The sequence below is a fragment of the Centropristis striata genome, chromosome 12, assembly GCF_030273125.1.
Source record: "Centropristis striata isolate RG_2023a ecotype Rhode Island chromosome 12, C.striata_1.0, whole genome shotgun sequence".
Taxonomy (NCBI): Eukaryota; Metazoa; Chordata; class Actinopteri; order Perciformes; family Serranidae; genus Centropristis; species Centropristis striata.
In genome coordinates, this window is record NC_081528.1 from 29,095,690 (window position 1) to 29,116,009 (window position 20,320).

Here is a 20,320-nt window from a genome sequence, read left to right on the forward strand (position 1 = left end):
CAAAACCAAAAATAATTTGTCATTGAAAGTGTGTCTGCATTGTAACATGAGCTCGCATGGTGTCACTGCTTGTGAAACTGAACGTCTCTCAGTTGAACATCCTCTACGTCAGTAGTCAGTAGTTTGGTGGTATTTCGCGAAAGGGTGCACTTGCTTTAGGGCGATGGCTTCAAATATTCGACTCGTTCACCAACATTTTTCGAAGACTGAATACTGAGTTGAATTTTTGCTGCAAAATGTGTGTTCCTGTGTAGACTCACATTGTGATTTCTAATCTTCGTTTTGTTTTTTATTTTATTTTTTATTCAACATGGCACGACGAGGATGCAGAGCATGGCTGGAGTGCCTGGTGGCTGTCATTGTTTGTTTGAATCTTTGTTTTAATTTAACTTCGGCACAGCTACGATACTCTATTCCCGAAGAGCTTACTGTAGGTGCTGTTGTTGGGAATATCGCTAAAGATTTGGGGCTGGATATCAGTGCTTTAAATACACGAGGATTTCGCATCGTTTCCGGATCGACAGAGCCCCTGTTTCAGCTGAACAACAATGGCATCTTACATGTTCACCGAAAAATTGACAGAGAAGAAGTGTGCGAAAGGATCAGTACCTGCATTATCAACATAAAGACTGTGCTGGAGAATCCGTTAGAAGTGCATTATGTCGCCATCGAGGTTTTGGACGTAAACGACCACTCTCCCACTTTCTCTGAAAACGAAACGCGTTTAGAGATATCAGAATCTGCTTTACCTGGGGCGCGATTTCAACTACAAGGCGCCCATGATCCAGACAGTGACATGTATTCCATTCAACTGTATAAGCTCAGTCAAAATGACCATTTTCGCCTCGAGGTGAAAGATAGGGGAGAAGATGGGAAAATTCCTGTGTTGTATTTACATAAACCGCTGGATAAAGAAACTGCGAGAAGTCACGTATTACTGCTGACAGCCGTTGATGGAGGAAAGCCTGCTAGATCTGGAAATATGAGGATTATAATTAATGTTTTAGATGTTAATGACAATATGCCAGTTTTTGTTAAAGACTCGTATGCTGCGGTGCTGAATGAAAATTCACCTATTGGAACAACTATCATGCAAGTAAATGCCACCGATTTAGATGATGGTTTAAATGGGGAGGTAGTTTATTCTTTCGGTAATAATGTCAATAATAAATTACGTAAACTATTTGAAGTTGACTCTAATACTGGTGAAATTATTGTTAAAGGATTGATAGATTTTGAAGCAAAAGATAGGTATGAAATTGACATCAAAGCTTCTGATAAAGGACCAGTCCCCCTGGAAACAGAAAAAAGTGTTATAATAACTGTTGTTGATCTGAATGATAACGCACCTGAGATTGAAGTGACATCCTTTTCAAGGGCAATTCCTGAGGACTCCAAACCTGGAACGACAGTAGCATTGATCAGTGTGAATGATAATGATTCAGGTTTAAATGGAAAGGTAATCTGTTATATAAGTGAGGATGTACCTTTTACATTAACACCGTCTTTACAAGAAAATATGTTCTCTATAGTTACCAAATCTTTGCTGGACAGAGAGCATCAGTCCAAGTATAATGTAACAATAATAGCTAAAGATGCTGGTGAACAACCTTTGTCATCTATTAGGACAATCAGTGTGACTGTATCAGATGTGAATGATAACAGTCCAGAGTTTTCAACAAATCCGTATAGTTTTTATGTTATTGAGAACAATGTTGCAGGAGCCTCTTTATTTTCAGTGAGTGCTTATGACTGTGATGAGGGTGATAATGCTCTTATATCATATAACATTGTAAGAAATGGTGATGAACACAAAAAGCTGACATCATTTCTCAACATAAACCCTGAAAATGGAGATATTTTGGCGCTGAAAAGTTTTGACTTTGAAACACTGAAAACGTTCCAGTTCCAAGTTGTCGCCACAGATTCTGGAACTCCGTCACTAAGCAGCAACGTCACAGTGAACGTATTCATTCTGGATCAGAACGACAACGCTCCAGTCATCCTGTATCCAGTCAGCTCTAACGGTTCTGCTGAAGGTGTGGAGGAGATTCCCCGCAATGTGAACGCAGGACACTTGGTGACTAAAGTCAGAGCCTATGACGCTGATATAGGATATAACGGCTGGTTACTGTTTTCACTGCAGGAAGTTACTGACCACAGTCTCTTTGCTTTGGACCGCTATACAGGACAGATCAGAACACTTCGCTCATTCACAGAGACAGACGAGGCTGAGCATAAACTGATCATACTGGTGAAAGACAATGGCAACGTTTCTCTCTCAGCAACAGCTACTGTGCTTGTCAAAGTTGTGGAGCCCAAAGAGGCTTTTGCTGCTTCTGATGTTAAAAGTGCAACAAGAGATGAGGAGGGGACTGATGTGACTTTTTACCTCATGATAACTTTGGGATCAGTTTCTGTACTTTTTATCATCAGTATCATCGTGCTGATTGCAATGCAGTGCTCCAAATCCACAGAGTATACTTCTAAATATCTACAAGAGACTAATTATGATGGGACACTGTGTCACAGCATCCAGTACAGATCTGGAGACAAACGCTACATGTTAGTGGGACCCAGAATGAGTATAGGATCTACTATAGTCCCGGGCAGCCATGCCAACACACTAGTGCTCCCTGACAGGAGACGGCCTTCTGGAGAGGTAAGAAAGATCAATTGGTTTCAAGACAGCTCTGGTATGAATACTGGTGATAGATGAGATGCAAGATACTAAATCACATTCAGAAAAGCAACAAAGAAATTACCTACAGACATAAAATGAATCAGTGAGGGAACTGAGAATATTGTGTGTTGTTATGATAATGCTGAGTTAAGTTGTTGGTTTGCAGGGAGTTGTGTGGTTGCTTCTCACACAGCTGAGAGTGTTCGTTGGTCAATATCACATTGGACTGCTGTTAGTAAGCTGTGTACCTTAATGCTGTGTTGCCCATAACAATTTTTATTCATCCCAAGATACAGTACCCTTTCTCATGACACTACAAATAGCTGCTTCCTAAAACAAGAAGATATCCAAACCATATTCTATTTTTGTTCTCAAGAAAATGAATGCCTCTAAACTGTTATGTTGTGCCTCTTTAGTACTTCATCACATCTGACCTCTTTCAGACCTTTGAGAAATTGTATTGTGCACTGACTACACCCAGTCTTGTAGTATATGATCTAAACTATACTTTGTCTGTTCAGGCCATGTGTGGGAGTGTCACAGTATGAATTTGTGGTTAAAAATTGTGAAATATGAAAGTGTCTAGGCTTTAAAAAGTAAAGTTTGGGTAATGCCATTTACCACAGGGCCTTTCGTGTCACCTTATCCTTAAAACATCAGACATCTTATTTGCAAGCCTTACTGTATTTAGGACATCTGCATCATTTAGGTGCTGCATCTGATCCTCCACATCAGATATCATTTTCTTTCAGTATCCATATCATATAGTCATTAGAAAAGGACATGTCACGATTTATCAGAAGAGTACAGAAATAGTGTTCTTTGTGTTTTAAACGGCTTAACATATATTCATGATTTTTTTTTTTTTTTGCTCTATGTGGCCGGGTTGTTACATTTGTGGAAAGGGAGTGACTGACTGGCTGTGTTCGCTGATGTAGTTGAGGTGATTCAGTGGTCCATGAATGGCTGCAGCTACGACAGAGAGAGGGGGAGAGAGGAAGCCTGCAGCTGGTGTGCAGTGAATCACAATGTACAGCCAGTCAGGTGGGGCTGGGACACTTTGCTTCAGCAGGGATCTTCATTCATTACAGGACTGCAAAGCAGCAATTTATTATTTTACTATTTTTCATTTGATTACCTTGTAATGCTTTGGATTTGAAAAACACTAGACAATGATATACGTTTACATATATATATACACACAATATAGACACACCAGCCTCTGTGCAGATAATCCCATTTGACTGACTAAAAAATAGGTCATATTTTATCACATGTGTAGGTCTGCATGCTGGGTTTCTGGGCTGTTTCTCTGTTGAATAGTGTGTTGCCCATAGCAACACACGAGCAGATCCACCTCTCTGAGTCTACTGGTTTCCACAGACTAGCATGCGCTCAGTAGTCTTAGCAACAGCAGCAAAAGAGGATGAAGGAGGGAGGGAGGGAGGGATAGAGAGAGCAGCAGATGAGGGGGGAGGGGAAGTGGCTTTTGTATGGCTCATCTATACACATCTCACAATATTTAATGAAAATGGGTTTATTTAGATAGAAACACATGGATTATATCAGTGAAATCTCTATTGTAAATGTGGCAACAGATGGTGCAGATGCCGAAGCAATAGTGAAGGCGAGAATAGCTGAGCTTCTAATTAGATATTTTGTAGTATGGAGATAATCTTTTCTCTCAAACAACTGGGTCAACCTTAGATTTCCTACTCGAAAATGACTGTCAGAAAAAGCATGTATTTTTAACTGTCATTAAATGTGTCTTTGTTAAACGCTGATGGGATATTTTGACCTACGAAACAGCATGTGAAATAAAGCAGCAAGCCAGAGTGGAGTAGGAATGCAGGATGGGAAAGATCAGTTCAGAGTGAAGCAGCAGCTGGGCTTCATGTAGTACAAACTGAACACACTTTCTCTGCACTTCCTCTGTCCAGTTTTTTTAAGTGTTCTACTAGATAGCAATTAGTACCTCTCTGTGTGTATGAGTGCATATATTATGTGCACGTTTGTGTGTGGGATAAAAGTGTGAGAGGCATCATGTGTTTTGCAATACAGCAGCAGTGCTAAGCTGTGCCTGGACAGCAGATGCCCAGAAAAGATTTATTGATGTGATTAAAAATGAGTGCATCTCATTAAACCTAAAAAGTGCAGGGTGATGTCAGTGGAGCACATGGGTTGACTCTGGTTACACTGTGAGCTAACTGTATGTGAGAAACAGTTGTCTGCTAATGAATTGTATATCACTGCACTTACGCTGGCATGCCATTTTTGTGGAGAGGAAAGCAAATAAGAGAAGAGGAATGGATGAATTACAAGTAGGGTCATGAGTTGCATTCAGAATTGCAAGCACATGGGATGTGCTTATGTCTAATGAATAAATGTGCTGTGCTTGATTATGGAAATTATGTTTGCCTTGTTGACAGCATGCAGATGTTGGCACAATCAATATAAGTTAGCAACGTCTGTGGTTTGGTGATCTTGATTTTGATTTAAAACATTACTGTACAACAGGGGACTGTTAACTGAATACAGCATGTCAGTAAAGTCCTAGCACATTTTCACTCTGTTTGCTCTCTTTGGCGGGGGTGTGGCTGCTTGCTCCAGTGGCTTTGTCTGTCTGCTTGGCTGGCTCAGCAGATCTGTGCAATTGTGTTTGCATGCTGAGTGTCTGCACTGAAAATCATTCACAGTGCAATGACCCTTGTGTTTTGTGTGTCTGTGTATGTTGTCTTTGTTAAGTGAGTGAGAACATTTTCCTCATTAAATTGCATTCAGTGTCAGAGGGAGAGAGGGTAGGGGAACAAGCTAAATGTCACAGAGAGAGAGAGGAGACACAGCTGTTACAGAAGATTGTATGTACTGTATGTACTGATATGGCAGCAGCTTGAGATAATTGGCTTAATTTTATGTTCGCCCATGCAAGCTCTTCTACCTGCGTTCCACTCTTGCCTTTGCTTTCTAACTTTTCTCTGCCTCCACCTCCCTTACCCCTTTGTATTATATCCTTTTCATTTCACTGACCAATCTCAACTCCCCCAAGAAACTCTATCCACATCTTTGGCCCTTTATTATTCGATACTACAGTATGAATATAACTCTATACGATGTAATTCATTGCAGTACTCCCTGTTCTATTCTTTTTCAATCTCTGCTCTGTTTCAAGCAATGGCCTGCTTTTCCTTTCTCCATTTCTGCAGCTTCTCTCTCCGTCTCCTCACTACTTCTCTCCTTCCTTACCCTCCATACTGATATCACTCTCAGTTTCCCCCTCCCCCATCTCACTCTTGGCCTCCTTTTCCCGCTTTTATGTCTCTGCCCTTCGTTTCCTCTTTCACATGCCACCCTTTTCTGTCTCCCTATCATTTTCTGTCTTTCTTTCTGTAGTCTATCTCCTCTCTCGTTCTGCCACATGCTTTTTAGCTCTGTGTGGCTGTGCCTCATGCCTGTAGGGTTGTTGCTGTGGATGCTGCATGTGCTGTTGTGTGTCAGTAGGGCACATTCTCTCTTATTGCTCCAGCTTTGTTGGAAGATGGCGCAACTCACATTGAGGTCAGCAGCAGTGATGGTAATCTAATTTACACACACACAGCAGGGTACAACGAAAACAGCTACTATCTTTATGTTCACACTTCACACGCTTGTGCTCATAGATGCACACACGTAACTACACATTGCACATACTCACAAATGCCTAATCCACTTTACTGAAAGGCACTTTCACAGAAGAAAAGGGGGCCGGGAGGAAACAGCACAAGCAGAGCATGCTCCCTTGCTGACAGTGTGAGAGAAAGAAAAACACATCTGCAACAATAACTTAAAATTTTTCTTAGAAAATTATAAGAACATGGCTTTTTTTTCATGAATTCAGACGTTATTCTAAGCAACCTCTTTTGTGTTTCATAAATCGGGAGATTGTACAAACAGCTTCCTACTCAACACATTTCATCTTCCATCCCAGATCAAACTCTCATCACAGAGACAAGACCAAATCAAGAAAACAGCTTCCAAACATGCAAAAATTGAATAAGTCTATCTGTTTAATATTGGGCTAACAAAAGCTTCTGTATCTCGCTGCTCATTCTGTCTTGCTCAGTATAAAATAAATGCATGTTCACGTTAGGATTCTACTTTGAACTATTTTTTATCTTTTATCTGTTAGGGGTGTAAATCACACATTTCATCACAATACAATATTTGTCATTATATAATCACAAAGTGTACAACAATATGATTTAGATTTGATTCAATTCATGGGCCTGCAATCATATGAGACAATATCATGTGCCAATATACCACATGATAAAAACTTTAAGTCTCTATATACTCTGCCTGTATGAAACATATTTGTTGTAATTTATATCGCTCTTTGTTCCATAAACTCCATAAACTCAGTGATCTAAAGTCACTTGATGTACACTTGGACTCAATGACCAATGAGATAAGCCCTTGCGCGACTTTAGTATTAGATCATGTTCCTTCCCACACTTTCCTCATCTTTATTGCAGTTTCCAATCATTGGAAAGACAATTACAATAATTCAATCTGGCTAACAAGCATCATGCATGATTTAAACTTAGATAAAGCTGAATTGTGGAGGCAGCGAACTTATAAAACGTGCATCTGTAACATTTCACCCACTCAGCACTAGTTTATAAAAAAAGAACAGGTGAAGTTAGTATCATAGTAGCATAGTACTTAAATAATGGAAATTGTATGTGTCTTTCTAGATCCATTTTTTCCTCTCATTGTTTTTGACATCTATTCATAGCCATACTCATAGGGTTAACTCAGAGTGCTAGTAAGCATCTCTATTTCTGTGTCACTGTATTGATTTTTATCACCAGTCACTTACAGTTGGCACAGTTGACTGCAGAGTTATTTTTCACTCATTACTCTGATGATGCTCTGTGAATAAAGGAACGGAAGTGGTACATTAATTTGCTTATTGACTTTAGTATTGTGTTGATTGGTTAAATAAATGCCAACTGTTTTAGGTTATTTTGTGTTGTTCCACATAAACCTGAGCTGCTGCTGAACAGTTTGTTATCTGGGCTAATACTACATGTGCTGTCCCCGTTTGTGTGCTGGTGTGTGTGTGTCTTTTCCTCTATGCGGACTGTAGTTGCTTATTACGTTTAACTGCTAAAAAACACTGATACCTATTTGAAATTGGCATAAGAGTCAAGAAGTCAAATCCACATTTAAGAAGCATGCTATTTTAATACAGCAAGCTAATTAACAAAAATGTATATATATGTATATATTTATATATACAGTTCTATATTATAAAACATACATAGCAGTAAAAAGGAGGAAGAGTGTCCCAGAGGGGACGGATCAGCCAAAAGTGCATTCTTGGAGGAGAGCAGGGGAAAAGAGCTCAGGGGTGAGTCTTTCTTTGCCCCCAAACTCTTTCACTGTCACTTCGTCACTACTGTGATTTACGTGCACCCCCCTATGTTTTCAGATGTTACATAATAAAATTCCATTACCAGATGTTTTCAATCTGGTGTTTTCCTTCTTTGTGTGTGTATGAGATGAAAAGTTCAAACTAAGAACTCAGTTTTCTGAGAACAGAGAGCAAGTAATCTCTAAATATAGAATTTGATGATATAGCTTTCCTTACACAATATATGTGTGTCTGGTCTGCCGGCTGGGGGGTCGTCCTGGAGGCGCCTCGGGCTGGGTGGACTGGGGAGGCTCTGCCCTGTGTGCGGAGTCCCCCCTGGTCTGCCCGGGTTGGGGGCTCTGCACCATGTGCGGAGTCTACCCCGGTCTATCTGGGTCGGGGGTCTCTGTGGTGGCAGCGCTCCCTACGGCCGTGGGCAGCGATCCCTCTCAGTGTGGATGAGCCCCCCATAGGTGGTTTTGCTCTCATGGTTCCTCAGTGCCCTGCCATGTTAATTCAGTGATAGTTTGTGTAGTGTGTGTGTGTGCGTGTGAGTGAGTGTGGGTGTGCGGTAGATGCGTGGGTCTGTGTATTTGTGTATGTGTGTGTGGGGGGGGGGGGGGGGGGGGGTTAAGTGTTGCATCTCTGTTTTTATATTCTGTACAGCACTTTGTGTTGCATTTATTGTATGAAAAGTTTGATTTGATTTGATTTGATATGTTAAATCTACATGTGATCAGTTTTTTCCAAACACACGACCATTCAGGTGATTTGGTTTTGGCAAATCAGGAGGTTGTTATTGGGACTGTCAGCAAACATTGGTATTGCTGCAGTGCAGCTTATAGAGTGTCTGGTCAATAAGCTGTTTGTACATCTCTGTGTAATGCTGTACTTTGAACGCAAAGTGGCAGGGAAGGGTTGGACAAAGTGAAATGTGTCTGCTCTATATCATGTTGGACATACTGTTCTAACTGTAAATGACTATTTGTCAGTATTATAGCATTTTATGTGTTTGACACTGAGGCTGATGTGAATTGATACACAATTGTTATCTACAATGTTTGAAACAGACACAGATTTCAACCAGAAAGACAACAATTTATTTCACTAATATCAACTGTTTGACAATGACATTAACTTAACTAGTAATTACACACCATGCAGATGTACTACATGTTTTTTTACCTCTGGGTTAACAGGGCAAAATCAGAGTCAGTGGGCCAAAAATTTCATTGTGGGCTGCATTTACAACTGTGGGCCAAGACTCCCTGGCACAGCTCCTTTCACTCTTGTCATTTGTCCTAGAACATGACGAGACTGGTTCAGAGCCATGTGCAGCTTTGATGTGAATTGGCCCATGCTAGTCCCTACTCTTAAGTGTATGGGTCAAACCTGAATCTCCCATCTTGATACAGAGACATGCCAGTTTAACTTATGAGCTTGTCCAGCAAGTCTGACCTGGTTACCTTTGTATTAAAGCCAAAAGACAAACAGTAAATATCTTTAATTATTTTTCTGTCTCACTCTCATCTCTTTCATGCCTTGTATCGTGTGAGCAGAGCTGACCCTTTCTCCTCTCCACCACTCGGTTATATAAGCCCTCAGTTTCATTACGTCTCAGTCCATTGACTCATGGCTGTGTGGATGAGTCCTATAGATTGGACCTCGACACTCTCACTTTAGAATCATGCCACTGCAGCTGAATCAAGGCCTTTCTCCAGGGTGATTATGGGGTCTACTTCGATGAGCATTAACAACATTGCAGTAATGAAAACCATTTGCACACACTATCTTCATGTCATTTTAAATCCATGCTAGATGATATGAGCTTAACCCAGGGTGCTGTATAATATGGATGCACTCTCTTGCTTTATTTTTGAATGAACTGATCTGTTAACAATATCATTTGTTAGCATTAATAATAATATTAATACAATAACAGCACTGAACAGCAAGCAGGCCTACCTATATGTATGATGGAATAGCCTGTCCCTGATAGCTTTAACTGCAGTTAGCCCTGTATGTTTAAGTAGTTCTTTTTTCTGAATCAGAGATCAGAACAGATGTAGGTCTACATTGCTCTTGTTTGGCATCGGTGCTCATACAGCCACAACATCTGCTGCTGTGCTTAGGTCATCACTGCTTGCCCGGAGGATTGAACTGACTGAGCGGCTAGCGTAAGGCTGCATGCAAGACAGACAGCTATTAAGTGGAAAACAAGTGAAGACACAGTTGGTTGAAAAAAACCCTTAAGGTCATCCTGTTGCAACGTAAAAGCATCCAGTGTCCTGAGATCTAGATTTATGGAATGGAGTTGTGATCTATGATATATATAATGTATGAATGGGTGAGGGAAATCCAGAGTCATCTGTTTAGACATTGGATGCAGCCTTAGTAAGAGGATTGCCTTCTTAGAGCAGTATCCCTGCACTGCTCACTGTGGGGTAAATGGGGTATAAGGCCTCAGTTGTTATAAACTTGTCTGATTAAATACCGTACGTTGCATTTATTTCTGGCCATGCATGGATGGGATCAGATGTTGGCTGTTAGAGGAATCCAGTCTCTAGCTGCAGGGTTTCTCCTCCCCCTGTGGCTATTTGTCCCTGCATGTGCCCCCACTAAGCATGCTGGGAAATTGCTTCAGCCTTATTTTAGCAAGTGCATTCTTATTTTTTTATATTGCCCGTTTTTGTATTCACAATAGTAAAGCTGTCATGCTTGCATGTGTTTATGACACATTTAATGGTTGAACAGGGATTAATTTAACTATGTGAGCTAATGGGGATATCTGTGATATTGTGTCAGGTGAAATAAAAACATGACTCATGACAAAGGCACACGCTTTCATCATCAGTGATGGATTATTTTACTACAATACAATCTTTTCTATTAGAAACACGAGGATGTGGTCAGTATTGTTTTTATATAAATACAATTCAATCTGTGCTTTTTTCCTGAGCTGCACAGGAAGTCACTGTGGTGATATCAAGTGTGTGTGATCACATGACATTGATATGCCTTTGTAGATACAGAGAGAAAGCCTGTTTTTAAACAGGAGTTATAGCTACATCTTCTTCATATTTTTAAAATGGTCTGAACGTCATTTAGCTCCTTCTGGTCATCTTTCTGAGTGTGAACCAGTGAGCTGTGTTGTACAGTGGGTGAGTCATCTCATCCCACATGTAGTGTTTCATTTTGTGAAGTTGGTCTGAGTTTATTTTTAGGTGAACCATCTGTCATGAAAAAATGAAATCAGGAACTTTGGCATTTAGGGTTTTTGATATTATTCTAACATGATATTAGGGATATTTGGATATGTGATGTCCCATAGCCACACACACACTTGAGCTGTGTAAATGCATGTTTACATGTGTACCAATCACTAAATGTTCTTCTGTGTTTCCCGCCATCTTATCGAGTGGGTGCAGTGTATGAATAAAACAATGAGAGATGGGTGTGGAAGATGAGTGTTAATGCTGTAAGCCTGACTCATATCCCACTCTCTCCTCCCACCGGCTGGCTCCCTCTCTCTGCCTTTGTTCTGGTTATCGCTACCCCACTTTTCTCCATCCCGGTGTGCTTTCATTCTCATCTCCACCTTTCACTGGTTTCTTTTCCTTTGCTTGCTGCTTCAGTCCATTTCTTTGTTTTCATATCCATTTTTCTATCTTACACAGAGAATCTCTGATTTTCTTCATCCCTCTCCTCATCCTACGCATCCTGATTTCCTCTAGCTGGTACTCTCTCTTATGCCCCCTCCTGTCTCTTCATGTAATTACAAGCTGAAAGAAAATGGCTGACACCTTTTGGAGGTTGTGTTACTCTCTCCCTCGTACTCTCTCACCTCTTTTTCATTTAAGTCTGTTATTCTAAGTTTGGTTGCTTACTGCAATTGTGGAAAAGCTTTGTCTACAAGTCTTAATTCCATAATGCTCAATCAGAGCCTCTCCTGTCCACAGTCCCTCCTCTTTCTAGAGCTAGAGCTGTGAGAGCAGCTGAATATGTCAGAGCACCTTTCTCTTCCTCTCAGCACTCTGACTGCAAAAGTAGTGGAATGGGATGAACTGCCAGATCTTAGTGTGGCTCTTCCCAGCCTCAGGCCTAAAACCAAAGATAAAATAATCTGAATTGATCCTCTTACAGTGTGTTTGTGAGTGTGTCTGTGTGTCCTGTGTATGAACCCAGAGCAGCTATTTTGGCCATTTGTGGTTTAACTGACTTAGCTTTAACAATTATGAATAGCTATGTTATATACAGTGTGACAACTATCATACTGACATGGCATGGCTTTATATACAATAAAGTTCTCAAAGTTGTCTTTTCACTGGTACTTTTACCCCCCGTTTTCCTTACAAATGCGTCAGCGATGCTTCACTCTAAAGCATTTTGGGGTTTGCGTCGGTGTGTCATTAAAAATTATAGTTATATTACGGTGCATATTGTTCTATTTTTATCAAAATTACACCATACCTTTTGTTTTGTTATAGCTGGGTTTATTAGGGTAAAGTTCAAGAGCTACTGTTTCATGGAAGAATATGTTTCTTTGTTTTTTGGTGAATGTTAGGGTGCGTTTTGGTCACAGTCTTTGTTTCTTGTACTGTACATACCACTCCACACACAGTAGTCCTCTCCTTTCATATCAGCTGATAAGCCTCCTTAAAAAAGTGGTGTTTCTGTAAGATGATGGTGATTGTGTTTGTGTTTGAGCACTAAGGGTTGCAATATTGCCCCTAAGATTTGTTTATCTGATGCTTGCTCTTTGCACTTGCACCGTATGTACCATATGTTACATGTTGTCCTGTATTTATATCTGACTCTTTATTGATAGTGCTCAGCTCATTGTGTCTCATTAAAAGATGAAGCTTTGTTGGTTCCTGGTGTAGAGCCTTGGGCTTAATGTTGTAGCTTCAGTCTGTGTGTATGTGAAGGCTGTGCTGTTAGTGATCATGATTACTTGTGACGGATAGACAGTTTTTTTAAGTCACAGTGATAGTGTTGCACTAAATAAACATTGTTAAGTTTATATATAATAGCTGCTTGATTATTTTGGAAGTGATGCACAATCCTATAGTCATCTTTACATAAACCATATATTATATGGCTTAAGGATGTATACAAAGGTCAGAGGATGATGTGTTTTATGGAACTAAAAATAACACTCATTTTCAGATGTAGGATAATTCCTTTTTTCTCTCTGAATTGTTTATTTTTGGCTTGCTTTCTTGTTCCAAATTTCAAAGATGATTTATGTAAGGTTGCTTACTTTCAATTGCTACTACTTCATATTAGTTTTGGTCATATTTTTGCATGTGACACATTATATGACTGTGATTAGCCAACCAAAGTGTCACACTTGCACCGCCAGGGTAATGACAGATATAACACATGGTTTATGTAATGCTTAGGTTTTTTATGGATCTTCACGGTGACATGACATGATGTACTTTTGCTACAATCAGTTGTGCATCTTTCTGAGTCTGTGTCTCTCATCTCTTGTAGCATTTTGGACATACAGTCCCTGTCTCAGTGTATCACAGTTAGTGTGTTGAATCATTTATTGCCATGTTTAGTCTGGTGGTTTAAATATCAGCAGGGTTTAACAGCAGATTACAAAATCATGCTTTAAATGATACATCAAATAGAAAAACTAAATCTTTCATGCTCACCAAAACTACTTTTTTCACAGTAGACACTGGGCTAGCTAATCTATGCATCACATTACAGATAATGAAGTGAGAATCTGTTTAATGTGAGTAGACGAGCAAAACTAAGGAGAGACAACAAAGGCGTTAAAAAACATGATACCAAAATAACAAGGAGTTTTGGTCTGCTTGTTTACAGACAACTGTAAATGGGGTCTTGGCGATAAGACTGGAGCGTAATTGTTCCCTAAGCCCTTGTTTACTCCCCAATGTTTCGTCTTAATCCTGGTTCACTTTGCTCTGTCCTCTAACTGAGAAGTAGAATAGTAAACTGTGCTGATGGTGCTTCTTACAGAGCAGAGATATACATAATGTATGAAGTGCAAAATAAAATGTACTCAGTGACCAGTAATAAATAAATATACAGACAACGTGATGTAACCCTGCTTCAAATATTAATTTTGAAAAAAAGCAATGAACTAGATCTCCTTATACTTTATGGACAGAAAAATGATAAAACATCATCAGTGTTCCTTCAGGTGTTATAAATAGGAAACTCCTGTCAAAGCCGTCCTTCTATTCAGCCACTGCTGTCAGTATTCCCAGTTGCCCTGGATTAAGGCTCCTGCAAAATGTGTAAAGTAATAATTCTACTATGTTGCTCCTCTAATGCGATTAGGTAGAATCATCTTAATGATGCCATGAAAAGTAGCTTTGCAAAGGGAGCAGTGCAAAGAATGAGTTAGGATGCCCCTTACCCTTAAACTCCAGTCTAATGTCCAGGCTGCTTTTTATTTTTATTGCTTTGTGTTCTATTATTGTTGTAGTGTCTTTGATTTAGCCTGGCTGAGGTGATTATTAACCCTCAATTCTCTGCATGTCTCTAACCTTTGTAACATGTTTCAAATTCTGTCTCATTTTGATACATCGCTGCTGTTTTGTGTGATGTATTTGTTCTATGATTTATTGTCAGTGGCAATATGTTCCAGCTAATGTTAGTGAGAGGGGTGTTGGTTTTTAACTTCATGATCTTTGGAGACTATAGTTCTGGGTGCTGTTGTATTGTATAGCATTATACTGAGAGATGTTTCTAATGTTTATTTAAGATATGTATTATTATTAAAATATTTGAAATACCTCAGAATAACACCATACAGTTCAGCACCACAAAATAGAGCATCCAAACGACCAGTACGATAAAGCAACACTGATGTAAAATAGTTTCACCAGGGCTGAACATTATAACCGTCATGACGGTAGAATTTATTGCACTTCTGTTGCATCACTGTGTATTAGTTTTAGCCAGTTGTACCTGATAAACTGGTAATTGGGTGTATACTCTCTATAGCTGTCTCTCTGTCACACACGCACCAACCAACATACCACACACATGCTAAAATGCACACTCATGGTGCACTTAACATCCTTACGACATTAAGAGAAGCTTCTGTTGCTACACATGCTAGGGTGATGTCCATGTAGCTGTTTAAGTTTTGATGCTGATGAGAGTGGAAGATGGTGTTTGCTATTCTCGGAGACCAGCAGCAGCAGCAGCAGCAGCAGCAGCAGCAGAACCCAAGCCTAAATGATTGGTAGGCATCATTATTTTATAAATAGTTATATTCATTTTCTGTGGAAAGTAGAGCAACCTCACAAAACCATTTCAGCCATTTCCAACATCAGATTCTCTGCAGGCCAGCACTCTCCTCTATTATTCAGGCCTTTTTAAGAAATGGGCCAGGCCCAAGCACAGCAGGCCTGCACCTGCAGTGCACTTCACATGCAGCACTGCCTGCTGCATATTCAGCACTGCATGACTGATAAGAAACTAAAAATAGACATTACACAATACTACATTGATACATGCAGGTATAATTTGCTGATGCACTGAAAATATAAATGAAACACCAAAGTGTGGATGAACTATGCTTTGCAGTTCCAATTATCTAATTGCCCTTAGTATATGAATGATGTGTTCTTCAAAGGATACAGTATATTCTGCATTATATTTAGTTGTGGCTGATGGAATTATCTCTGTCTTTCCCTCTTTGTTTTGATATGTATCAGTGTGGATGTAAATGTGTAGGTATTGTCAGATACATCCACATCCCTTTCCCATCTGGGAGAGTTGACATTTTAATTTCCGCAGCCAAAGGAAATGTGTGGCAGACACCAAAGCTGCTAGTGTATCTGTACCTCTGATACAATATTTGGAGTGAGCGCTCTAATCTAATATAAGGCTGCATGGCATTGCCTGCTTTTGACATCAGTGTGTGTCTGTCTGTCTGTGCATGTGGAAACTGCAATGGAGAACAAAGAAAAGGGTAAAAAAGCTCCCCCTTGTGGCAAAATGTGGAAATGACATGCCACTTATTGTCTGCCTTATGTGTGTCTGTGTGTCAATACATTCAATTATTTAACATGTAGCCACTCTGTATGTGGCAGTGTATCGACTGGTATTGTTATGAGTTTCTGTGTCAGTATTGATCCACGGATAGCGGGTCCTGCCCCATTTTTACATTCTGATTAAAGTCCATGCCCTTTTCCCTCGTGAACTGTTTGATTGACAAATCTAGGTTATCCATGCCTGAGCATAAAGCTAGATTTATTCTTAATCCCACAAAAATTGTTTGGTTCCGGCTGTCTGTGTGTGTGAGTGGGAACCAGAGAAAGAGAATAGGAGAGAAAGAGAGCATACAAGAGGGGCGTGTGTCCTCTGTCGTATTAAAGGTTTATATAAAATTGGTGAATGTGTACAATGTGGAAAATATATGCATTTTAGTCAAATATAACCCATAATTTTGAGTTTCTATGGTTGTAATTAGGGAACAATAAATGTCCTGTCCTTGGCATATGGACCGAGTGCTCATAAAGAGGGGTGTGGTGGAGGGGGTTGCAGGGAGGGGCACTGACGGGTGCTGCATCTGCGTCACCATGGATACAAGAGGGGGGATAGTGATTCTATTATGGGTGCACCCTGTGAAAGCAGAAATCTATCAGACCTTGCCTTGTCTCTAGGCGCAATGCTGAGCCAATCAGAGTGTCCATTACAGTCACATTGATTCTAGCGAACCAATCAGATCTCCGTGCTACCTCTGCTGTCATCAAAGCTGGTTGTACATCCTGTTATATTAACACTTTTGATTAATGATCTGTCTTTGCCAAGTATACTTGAAATGTGCCTCTACTGTCACAGCCCGTTTGCTTGATTAGATTTTCTCTAAAATATGTTTATATGAATGGAAATCATGCATACAGTTTCTCTTTTTGTTTGTCTCTCTCAATAGTTCTATTTCTCGCTCTCACACCTCTCTTACACACACAAACACATGCAAATCACACAAACCCTGATGATTCCTTGCTGAAGTTAAACTCCACATAGAGACACTGTGATTCGTGCTGTATAGAAGCTGACTATAAATTATTGTTAATTCATTACAGGTTCAATAAGACACCCGTCTCTGTTGAGGTTGTATGCAGGGCTTCATTATGATGAGGATATTTTGCTTCATGAAGAGAAGACCCATTACACCATGGATCACCTGTAAACTGACACAATTTATGAATATTCTTCTTATACTACATAGAAGCAAAGTATTGTTTGGATTACGTATTAGGAGTTTAGTTTATTTAATTTTATGTATATTGAGTGTAAAATTAAATAATACTGTTCTCTCACTTCAGAAACAATAGCATGATATTTCTACTGTCTGTTTTACAGTAGAGTAACTAATTATGTGATTTTTGGGCATTGTGCCATTATTTTCCAAATGAGTGAACACTGTGTTGGTGTGCCTCTAGTTTTATCTCAAGGGTTTGTGCATGTCTGTGTTTGGGCATGCTCCATATTGCTGTGTCCTGGTTTTCATCTTGTTCCGGCTCATGTTTCCCTGGACCCGCCCCTGTCCTACTTACTCCAGAAACCAGTGGAGGCGAGTGTAGATTTGGAAATAAATGATTAAGTGGTAGTTGGATTAAATACTAGGAGTGATTCATCTTCCTCCCCACATCTTTCTCTCTTCCTTTCTATCTATCATAGATGATATCCATAATATTTTCTGTTCTGTTCATGTGTAGCTGTTTGAGTGAGTTTAGTCATCTAGTAAATGTATTCTATTGGGTACTATTCCGTTGGCACAGCTGTGGATTCTGATTTAAAATACAGAATGACACGTTTTAAAGAATATCAGTGTCATATGGTGGATAGGGAGGTAATTCTCCCATTTGAAAAATATCCTCTCAAGGAGAAGCGAGTACACCCCACTCTATTTTTAGACTTCTTTATCTTCCAAGTGCCATTTCCCTTCCTCTTTCAGTTTTTACTTAATTAGGGTTCCTCTTTGGCAATTTAACTTTTCTAGGTCCAGTTTCTATTATGCCGGTCTTGCTACCTCTCTATCTCCCTTTGCTTTATCAGATAATCTAAGTCATGAATATCTGAAATGCACTGCTGCAATTGGGTGTGGCTCAAGTCACACCGTTTCTATAACAGAGGGATGCATATGTCATTTATCAGAGAATCAACACAAAACCAAAACCTATGCATGAGGTTCATTGTCTCAGCACACAAAGAAAAAGATAAAATGAATGGATCTGAACAAAAAGCAGAATATAGTACTGGAGGGTTAGTATTGCACAAGGAGTAGGTTGCCCCCTTGTGCCGTGATGAGCTCTGCTCCTCCCAAAAACAGCATGATGACATCAGAGTCTCGTCACATGAAGCAGGATGTAGTGTGCGGACTGCAGGAGTGGGGGTGGTCCCCAGAGTCCTGGCCTAGAGAGGGTACAGTGGGTTGGGCATGGCTGAATGCAAAGGTCAGGCTCTCTGTGGGGCTGTGGGGGTGGAAAGAAAAGCAGACACTGCTGCTAAAGTGAATCTGTCATGGTGAATATGCTGCTGCAGTGCTGCATTATCAATGCATGAGCAGCCCTACTGCAACTGTGGACAACGTGGTGTGGTATGCATACAATTGTGCTTTGACTTTGTGTGTGTGTCAAAATGATGTGATCTGATTATTTCATTAAGATGAAAGGGCTACCTGAAAGTGAACAGTAGCAGATAAAAATGAGGAATTGTAATACTTTTTTATAGACCCCCTTGCCTTTTGAAAAATAAATCCATATGCTTCTGCATTCATGAGGGTGTATGTGTGTGTGTGTGTGTGTGTGTGTGTGTGTGTTTGTGCACACATGCATCATGTCTGTGCCTGAGATGGCGTTGCTATGGAGACAAGAGAGCTGTGCAGAAGGAGAGACGAAAGTGGGGGAGAGACTCGCCTTGGAGCATGTTCAGCTAGCACCCTTCCCCCATCTACTCACACACAGATGAACAGTATAGTACACACTCTTATAACAAACACTTACTCACAAGCACACACACAGCTGATGGCAAGATACTATCATGAAATGATTTGTATGGAGGAGAGATCAAAGCTAATTTACAGACTAGATGTGGTGGTGGCCCTTTAATAATGCAGTGAACACACCTAAAATTCTGCTGTCGACTACTTCCGCCCATGCCACCCCCTCCCTTCACCTACTGCTCCCTCTGCCCCTTTGATCACACTGCTCTGGTGCTGCCTACTTTCTCTTTTTAACTTTATCACGTGGTAGGTAAACCACAGACAGAGAAGCAGGTTAACAGGCACATGTGTATTTAACCACTACATTTATTATGCAAAGATCCCTGTGTTCAGGGAGTAAATACTGTGTATTTTCCTGAACCACCATTTATTCACAATAAATTATTCATCAAATTAAATTATAATATCCCCGAGAAATGTGACTTTAATCAATGCAATCAGAGTTCAAAAAAACTGATACACTGTCTTTCTGAGGACTTAGTTAATTTAATCAACTAAAACTTTATCAGTTAAAGCAGCACATGTGTACTTGTCTCTATCTACTGTATGTGTTTGCAAATTATAATTGAATGTTTCAGTGTTGGTGCATAAAGAGTTAATAATGGAATTAGTATCCTCTTTTCAGATGTTTCCCAGAGGAGTCATATATGGCATTGGAAAAAGAGATTATGTGTGCTGAGCATCTTTTATGCCTTCATGACACAGTGGAATTAGTACTACAGCCATCATGTATATACTGTGAGAGGGCAACGCAGCACTAAGTTTACATGCAGTTTGTAAATGCACACACTATTTTAGCTGTTGTTTCAAGTAAGGATGTAACTAATAATAGTAGTACAGGTGTTTAAACAGGTCACATTAGTCTACAAACCATACTTACTGTGTCAGCAGGCCACAAAACAGAATCCCTGGTCAAATAAAGATAATTTATCTTTAAAGTGCTGAGTTACTGCAGCCTCAGTGGACCATGTGTCATGTTGATTTCATGAGTAAAATAATCCAGACTACAGTCCCATAAGGTCAGTGCAGTAGAGATAGTGACCTACAAATAAACCATGATTCATTGTATTTCATCATGGGCTGTCTGGGTCTGATGGGCCAGGTGGTCGTTGTGTGCATCTGCTTGCATGCATGTAAATAACCTACATGTGCATTCTGCTTTGTGTCCTTATGTACAGTAGAATTGGAACTGCCATACATTAGGAAAATTGAGCACACAGGTCATCCATTGTGCGCT

General features: G+C 40.0%; 1 protein-coding gene across 2 annotated transcripts in view; it reads left to right on the forward strand.

Annotated features, from left to right (window-relative positions):
• LOC131981495 (protocadherin alpha-C2-like) overlaps positions 1-20,320 on the forward strand; it is a 131,910-nt gene that overhangs the window by 5,971 nt on the left and 105,619 nt on the right. The window contains exon 1 of one of the 2 annotated variants that reach the window (XM_059345805.1): positions 34-2,662. The exons of the other annotated variant lie outside the window; for it this stretch is intronic. Coding sequence (XP_059201788.1) covers positions 311-2,662 — 2,352 coding nt within the window. The 5' untranslated portion in view covers positions 34-310. Of the gene's footprint in view, positions 1-33; positions 2,663-20,320 lie in introns of those variants that run through there. 2 annotated transcript variants of the gene reach the window in all.